The sequence below is a fragment of the Plectropomus leopardus genome, chromosome 6 (genome assembly GCF_026936395.1).
Source record: "Plectropomus leopardus strain MGB_pleo_1.0 chromosome 6, ASM2693639v1, whole genome shotgun sequence".
Classification (NCBI taxonomy): Eukaryota; Metazoa; Chordata; class Actinopteri; order Perciformes; family Serranidae; genus Plectropomus; species Plectropomus leopardus.
The window spans coordinates 20,112,111-20,121,134 of NC_142181.1; the positions used below are offsets into that span (position 1 = coordinate 20,112,111).

Here is a 9,024-nt window from a genome sequence, read left to right on the forward strand (position 1 = left end):
ACACACACCTCCTTATTACAGGCCTTCACCCACTTGACGCCTGTGTAGCACACAGCTGTGCTGGATCTATTATTATATTTATGTGTGATACTAATGACAAAGTGCCTGCATGGGCTTTTCGTCTCAAGGACTTCCCTCCCTGTGGAAATGTATAAACAGCGACTGCAAATTGATTGTCACACTTTTGCTACATAAACAACCAAAAAGCCAGGCATCTAGTCAAACCACCGCTTTATTTGGATTTACATTTAACATCTTTTACTGATGGTTAGACAATAAAGGCACATGTTCATGCTGATAAATAGGGGGGGTGGCATGCTGTGGAATCAATTCCCCTTTAAGCTATACCAGGGCCACACAATTACAATCACCACATCCTCGTTTAGATTGGAAGGAAAACATAAGTGCTCTTCAACTACAGCAGTGTCCAACCTCACATCACAGGGGGCTGCCACTGAAGATCTCTTAGGAAAGCAGAACCTGGGAATACAATCCAATTACAATTCGCTGAGATGCATGTTACTCAACCCCTTCTCTTTGCCTTACTGGAAATGAGGAAAGAAAAAAAACAAGGCAGCAATGTGGTTTTCTCAAAGTTCATCTGATTGTCTGTACATGAAGGGTTGATTATGGAATATATAAATATTCACTCACTCTGAAAACCTAAGTTTAAACAGCTACAGTATTATGCATAATCATGTATGCACATGCACACACATATAGGCACAAGCGCATTTATCCACCCACATTCAGCTCACTATTATATTAAGTTACTATTAGCCTTTCCTCTGTTGTATGCAGTCAGAGCACAGTCCCCCGTCTGTGTCCCTCTATGCCTCCTCCAGCACAGCTTGACCTCCTCCTGGACTCCATTACTGACCAGCACATACAGCACAGGGTCCACCACGCAGTTCAGACTGGACAGGGCCAGCGTACATGAGAATAAAAAGTGCATTTTTTGTTCAAACTGGCAGTAACTTCCCTCACGATGCACGTTATCACTGTTGTAGAAGACCAGTGAGCGTATGAGCAGGAGAATGTGATATGGAGCAAAGCAAAATGAGAAGATGCCAATCACCCCAAAAGACAGCAGGCGGACCTTCCTCTTAGCCTGAGCACTCAGGCCGGGGCTCTGTCCTACAGTGGCCAGCACCCTCCAGTAGCTCACTGCCAACACCACCAGGGGCAGCAGGAAGCCGATACCCACTCTGAGCAGGTTGAACAAAGCGACTGGCTTTGGCATGGGGTAAGTCTCATAACAACGGTCATTGTTGTTAACCTCATCATGGGCGTCAGTAAGATTGTCATTGACCAGCACCATGATGTGCAGCGCCATCACTACAATGTAAACAGTGGCGCACTGTGCCCAGGCGTACCGTGATGTGCGGTGGGTCTTGGAGCGGAGTGGGTACGTGACCACTAGGCAGCGGTCCACAGAAATGCAGCACAGCAGGTAAATGCTGTTGTACATGTTGGAGTAGTAGAAGAAGCCAGCCACATTGCAGGACATGACACCTAGCTTCCAGTGGTGGTCCTGCCGGTAATAGTTGATCCAAAGGGGCATAGTGAAGATAAACAGCATATCAGAAATGGACAGGTTGAGCAAGAAGATGCCAAGAACGTTTTGGCGCTTCACTTGTTGTAAAATGGGGCACAGGGTGAGCACGTTGAAGATCAAACCAAAGATGAAAGCCAGGATGTAAACGGACATCAGGAAGTCACTGATTACACTGTCACCAATATCTACACACACCGAAGTAAGGTTTGTGGTTTGTAGTTTGACTGTGACATTCATTCTTCTTTAAGGCTTCTTTCTGTTTCCTGTTCAGAAATTTAACTGTAAAAAAAAAAAAAAATTAGATGAGTTGACAAGGATGCATAAGCTTACGATACCATAAAATTTGTTGTACAGTTTAGACATTTTGTACTCCCCACCCTATTTCATGCTTCAGTGAGTTCAAAAGATAAAACCATTCAGTTGTCCTCTGATGCTTGTGAGGTGAGGTAGTTTGGCTGTGCAGCATATGGTGCTTAGGCAGAGTCAAAGGTGCTCCCTGACGATAACAGTTTACACCCACAGTACAAACTGAGAGCCAAAATTCCCTCCTCAATGCTTCAACTGCTCTGCCTAGAGAAAACAATTCATGCATTTTCTTTCATATTAGTCCTGGTTTTATGGAAACAGAAAGCATTTAAGCACTAATGCCCTATGTTGATGCTGCTTTATGTTAAACTGTCCATAAATTGCTGCACTTATTTCCCTGAATGGTCTGAATCTGTGTGGCAGACAGGAACTTGCAAAGTGAGCATTTTTTTTTTATTGCAGTCGGTGAAAATCAACTTAAATCTTTATGATTCTGCTGAAACAAACAGACTCAACCAGTTATTGCAAATTTAAATACATCCTTACAGAGAATGGCTGACGATCCAGTTTAATGTCCGATGTAGCAGCCTCCAGGACAAGAGGCATTTAAACGTGGCTTGGTTTGAATACGTAATGTGTTCTTAATGCCCTGTATGAATTCATCATTTCATTCCTTCCTTGATTTACACTATGGACGTGTGATCATTCCCAGTTCGTCACAGAGCTGTGGGTGTGATTCCTGTCTGTTAGACAGACACATCCCAGTAAATAGTCTGGATGCTTCCTGATGAAAATGGCACAGAAAGGCCAAAAAGGTTTGGCCGCACAGCTAAATGTCATCACAGAATGGTTAATGAAAAAGCCACAGTGTAGCTCCCTGGAATAATTTACCACATTTATGTGGCTGCTATTTGTTATGTAAAAGAGCCCCCAATAGCTTTTTTTAATATGGAGATTTTATTCTGTCAATTTCCTGTGTCTCTGAGATTTCAGCTCAAGGAAATGAAACCTGTGATCTGCGTCTTTGTGCCTTTTTTCTGCATAACAGTGTCATTCTTTGGTATTTGTTTCCTCTCTACCTTCTGTTGTATCGCTTAGGCTCGGCCCTGCTGTGTTTATAGGCTCAGGAAGCATCTAATGCCATTAACGTCTGGGCAGAGATAGGCTATTCCATCCAAACTCAATAATGGAGAAGCCATTTAGAGACAGACCATCCTTAGTGAACAATAATGTGTTCTCTCTCTCTCTCTCTCTGTGTGTGTGTGTGTGTGTGTGTGTGTGTGTGTGTGTGTGTGTGTGTGTGTGTGTGTGTGTGTGTGCTTGCTTTTTTGTGTGTATGCGCATGTGGAAATAGGTTTGATTTAATGGATTATTCATAAATTATGTTTTAAATAATTTGGGTTGTGAAACTGCACTGTCTGCAGTATCGGAAAGTTTTGCTCATGAATTTGAGAACCTTTCTAAAATTTTTTGTAGGGTGTTGTTTAGTCATCAGTCTGGTTGCTATGACTAACCACACATCTTCCCCTCTAACTAACAATGGGCCCAAACTGTGTAAAAATGTTTCATCTCTACTTTTCACATTTAATATAGGCTTATATCTTCTAAAGCATTGTTTCTGTATTTGATCACATAATCCTAATACATGTCTATTGTACACTGCTGGTCCAAGCTACAGGCTCTTCGTCTGGGGCCAACTATGTGTTTGTTAATATCATAAACCGAACTAAGCCTTGTTATTACACAGCCTTGTCACCAGTCGAGCTTTGAAAGAGTGGAACTTCAGCCTCTTCCCTCAAGAGGAATGTTGTTTGCTTTCCAAGCAGATGGAAAAAATATGATTTATTTTAGGTTTTATTGCTTACCTCCCTAATACCAAAGCTATGCTTCAAAGTTGTCACAGTCCACCTGTGCAATATATTCTTGTGATTTTTCAGCTTGCCAGACATTTTCTAAATGTACTCTCCAGCCTTTTGAGGTGACTACCACTGGGAGAGCAGCAGGAAAAATTCAACCCTGCAGAGAATCAACATTTCTAGCCTAATTATTTCTGCCACGCAGCGTCAAGCATACCATCTCTCCCCTGACAATAGTTGACTGTGGACTTAAAGAAAACTAGCAAACAAAGTGAGGTTCCAAATTAATATCTCAAAAACCCTGCCTGTGAAACATTAAAAAAAATTCCTCATGTGTTTTACTGTTTCACTTTTTTTTTTTCAAGTCTAGTATAATTTCTCAACATCTTACATCCAAAACTGTAATCAATGATGACCTTACCTGTTGTTTTTTGGTAAGAGGTGTGTCTTAATTGTTAAGCAAAGCTGTCCAGCGGATGAAAAGTTTCAGACACATTCCGGAGCTGCTTCAAGTTTGATCAGTCGAGGAGGGTCACAGGACGAGCTTCAGAGAAGAGACTCTTCAGAGGTGCTGACATGCAGGCAAGCTTCTATAGTCCCACATGGTACTCTCGAATATTACTCGATAATCATCAGCTGACACAATAACCACAGATTAATCGTCTTCTCTGTTTACTGTCAGATGACTTGCCGTTGACAGCCACAGTTGAAATGTCAGCATGAGTGGGTAAGGGATGAGATGAAGTGCAAAAAGGGGAAGACACATGTAGGAGGAGGGAGGTTTGGTTTTGCACACGTGCACGGAGGAAGTGCACTTCAGGGGTGGGGAGACACACCAGACTGTGGTGGATCAGATATGATGCAGATGTTAATACTCCTATGAGGCAGAAAAAAAAAATGTTGAAAGAACCGTATACAGGGGAAACTGAAACTGTGTGAGCAGACAGTCAACTTTCGCACAGATGTGCTTTTTGTGGTGAACTTGTGTAATTATTAACTATGATGTGTCTTTTGTTTTACTTCTTTGGAACTGAAAACATTCTTTTTCCTCAAAGTAAATTCCCATTGTCACACAACTTGTGTTCTGTTCTCAGTGTAATGAAACTAAAGCACTTTAAGCGTTTCACTGCTATAGACAAAAAAGCCTGAAGTATGGATGTGAGCAGAGCAGATTTACATGTTATGAGTTCTGTACCAGGCAGTGGTATGAACAGTTTGGTTATCAGATACAGTAATTTGCCCAGAATAAGCCAGTCAGTGCAACATCTGAGGCTCTTTTCATGTGAATGAAGAGAATCCTTGATGGGTGCCTGCAGTCAGTCTGTTAATGTGTTGAATAAACATTTACACAAGCTGTGAATGTTATATATTTTCCTATGAGCAAGGATGCATACCTACAGATATAGCTGAAGGGGGTACAGGGGAGGAAGGTTATAAAGAGGAAATGCTTCATACTATTTCCAGATGACGCTTACCATAAAATATTTTAAAAGGGGCTTTCTTATCTCACCTCCGCCTTCACTCATCACCTTTTTTTTCTTGCATTTATAGAAACTGAGTGAGGGTTTCAGAGTCTGGCTCTGAAATGAAAAAACGAAAGCAGGGGGTTAGTAAATGTGTTTGTGGGTTACTGTTGTAGTTCAGCCAACAGGTCAATCTAGGTTATCTGAGTTAAATCAGGAGATACTTATTCTGAGTGACTGAATATGTATTTACTTACATGTGCACAAAAGCATGGGACATGTGACCAGTCTTTGGTCATTAGACCCCATCATGATTCACTTATGTGAAGGGGGCGGTGAAACTATAGTAGATTAAGGAACTGTGTTCAGGGGTGTCATAGTGGGACCCAGGGACCCAGTGGGAGGGGGGAGCCCTTCGAAAAGCGTGCGATAGAAACTTTTTTTTTCATTGCTTAAAATCTTATGTAGTTATTGGAGCCATGGGTAAATTAACCCAGTAAAACCTGAGCAGAATGGCTTGATTTTGAACGGGAGTGGCGGTCGCGAGGAGCTGGAACTCACAGGAAAAGGCAATGGAAAAAACACACAAAAACAGCAAGAACAAGAAGGTCTTCGTAGACTAAGCACTGACACTAGTTGCAATGCGAATTTCCAAAAAGTGAAGCGGCCTAATCACATGTAAGGAGGTAACAATCTGGCACCGGGGCCAAGTGAAGCAGCAGACTTTAAGCCAGGGTTGATAACTGATGAGATGCAGGTGAGGAAGTGCACCGTGAGCTCCAACACCTGGAAGCCACGCTCAGCCCCTGCAACACAGCCAAAAAAGGGAACCCCGCCACAGCACACAACAAAACACAATCCCAGGAATTCCACCCAAAATATAAGCCACCCATTTCTATTTGTTTTTACATTTGTTTTTACATTTCCCCCTATTTTTTTTATTATTAAGCTTTATTATTTAGCTTAAGGCTTAATAGGGTTAAAATTGGCTGAAGAAATCGGTTAAAAGGCTGAACATTGTATAACAGAAGCTTTCTGAGGGACCTCTCACCCCATAAAGGCCCAAAGTGCTTTAAGTCCAGCCTAGCACTAGGTGACTGCATTTGCCACTAGAGCACCACTGATGTATACTGTCTGTGTCTTTCCCCAAGAAAGGGAGATTAAGGTTCTATACAAAACAAGAAAGCTAGGAAAAACAAAGAAAGCAAACTGACTTTACAAAAAAAAAAGTTAAAATGGTGCATGAGTAAAATGTGGATCTAGAAAGACTGCTTATGCGTGGGGCTTAGAATTTGGTGCTACGCCCCTGGTAGTAGTGGTGCTGATATAAAAAGGGTGCTGTGGATGTAGATGTGATGAGGCGTGGACTTTTGATGAGCTCGATCTGAAAACTGGATACGATGACTGGAGGTGAAAGGGAGAGGAGAGCATGACGTTTTTGCCTAAAATTAAAGCTGACAGCAGCAGAGAGGAGAACAGATTGGACAGCAACAACATAATACGGTGTTAGAGATTGTGGCAAATTTTGATTGGTTTAACTACAAGAGCAGACCTCCATAATTAGCTGGTCAGAGGAAGCTGGGGGTGGGGGTGGGGGGCTGCGATAGAGAGAAAGAATTGTAAATCAATGAAGCATAAAGACTGAATGTATGCTGAGCTTTGTAAGGTGAGGGGCTTTGGTTGCAGCATATTCATTATTTGAAATCATTTCTCAAGTCTTTATTAGCCAGACTTAAAGCTACAAAACTTCATATGTATGTATGAATCAAACTGTGGATTTTCCAAGATACTATAATCCTCAGCCAGTAAACTTTTAGAACTGCAGAAGCCTTTTGGAGAAGAGGTGAAACATCCTCAAGAAACCTTAACAAGTCCAGATGCCACTTTAAAAGAAACCTCGGAGAACATACACAGACATTTTCCAAGGAACACAATTACAGGATAACAGAAAAGTGTACAGAATCCTAAAACAACTACAACTACAAAACAAAATCTGGCTTTCCTTTCAAAGTTCAAACATTAACTTGACGGGATGTGGCAACATTGTATAGTCCATGTCAATACTCAAAGGCCATATGGACACTGAAAGAGTTATCAGACGCTATTCCTTCTGGACATACTGAAGAGACCCCTTCCTTCTTTAAGAGGAACTGGACAACAAAATTGATATACCAGGTTCACCTTAAGTTAGTATGAGGTTTCAATAAGTGCCTCACCCTAAAAATGACCATTTATTTATCAATTAATCATGCTGTGTTACTTTGAATTGGTGAAGAATTTTTTTTCTTACATAGCTCCGTAGACAACAGCGAAGATATTGATTTATTAATTGATTGCAGACCGCCCTAACAACAGCAAAACTATATCAAAGTGTCAGTTTACAAATTCTCACACTCCTGTAGTATAACCCAAGTCTCATTTATCCAGTTGTGTGCGCAGTACTTCTGAAACACTTGTATTTTTCTCAGAAAACTCTTGGAGTTGTTTGCGTAGGTAAGTTTCACTTCTGGTTTGGTTTTTGATAAGATTTTAGTGAAAAAGAAATGCATGGGTTTTTGGAAGAACTGATTATATGACTGGATACATTAGACTTTGATTATAATGCAAGCGTTGTGTGGGAGTTTGTAAATATTCTAATAATTTATATTGATATAGTTTTGCTGAGCATGATCCCTAATTAATCAATAAATCAATATGTTTGCTTTTTGTAGGCATAGCAGAAATTTTTCTTCACAAATTCAAGGTAAAATGGCATGACTAATGGATATACACAATCATTTTGTGGATGTGTTGGTTTAATTGTATGGGTATTTCACAGAGTTATAGCCTTTTTAGTACAAAATCCCCTATTGGCCAGCCACAGACTGTTTCCTCATTTAGCTGTGCCAGGTGATTATACAAGAAGGAAACCGTTTGTTCTGTTACACTGAAATTGTATTAGGAGGGGATCTTTTAACAATCAGAATTACGAGGAAGAAATATTACAGAAACTAATAACTCAAAGAGCATGTGAGTATTGTCTCAGGATTAAAAACTAGATATACAGCCACACGGTTGTATGCCTCCGCTCACCACTCATGTTGTACTTACAGTTTACGTCCATGTCTATGTTAACAGATACTTTACACACAGAAGATCTATACAGTCATGGCCATAAACATGTTGTATGAGGTTACCATGACCTTGACCTTCGACGATTAGATTCTAATCAGTTCATTCTTGTTAAGTGGACATCTGTGCCAAATTTGAGGAAACTCACTTGAATAAAGATTCAGATATTGCATTCACAAGAATGAGATGGTGGCAAGGTCACGTGACCTTTGAATACCAAATTCAAATCAGCTCATCGTTGAGTCCAAGTGAACGTTTGTGTCAAATTTAAAGTAATTCCCTCAAGGTGTCCTTGAAATATCACTTTCACAAGAATGAGATGATTGTAAGGTCAGCGTGACCTTGATCTTTGACCACCAAAACCCCATCAGTATATTCATGAGTCTACCCAGATGTTTGTGCCAAATTTGAACTAATTCCCTCAGGCTGTTTTTGAGATATCACATTCACAAGAATGAGACCAATGAGGTCACAGTGACCTTGATCTAAGACCTATGACTACCACAATCTAATCAGCTCATCGTTGCAAGTGAATGTTTGTGCAAAACTTGAGAAATTCTCTTGAGGTATTCTTGAGAAATTGCGTTCAAAAGAACGTACCAGATGGATGGAAAGACAACCAGAAAACATGATGCCTCCAGCCTGCCGGCGTAGAGGCATAAAATGTGACCCTACATTCTTTAAATGTAGGTAGCTAAATGTCATTATGTTTTTCCGTCATCATTACAGA

At 40.8% G+C, this 9,024-nt stretch overlaps 1 protein-coding gene across 1 annotated transcript; it reads right to left on the reverse strand.

Annotated features, from left to right (window-relative positions):
- Nucleotides 1-214: 214 nt before the first annotated feature.
- On the reverse strand, nt 215-4,750 carry gpr184 (G protein-coupled receptor 184). The gene is made up of 2 exons (XM_042487281.2): nt 4,142-4,750; nt 215-1,837 (listed from the first exon to the last, which is right to left on the reverse strand). The coding sequence occupies exon 2, from the start codon at nt 1,793-1,795 to the stop codon at nt 761-763; it is 1,035 nt and encodes a 344-aa protein (XP_042343215.1). The 5' UTR covers nt 1,796-1,837; nt 4,142-4,750; the 3' UTR covers nt 215-760.
- Nucleotides 4,751-9,024: the final 4,274 nt, after the last annotated feature.

Bases quoted from the DNA above. Each gene is read 5' to 3' on its own strand.
- gpr184 (XM_042487281.2), bottom strand. From the start codon at position 1,795: ATGAATGTCACAGTCAAACTACAAACCACAAACCTTACTTCGGTGTGT.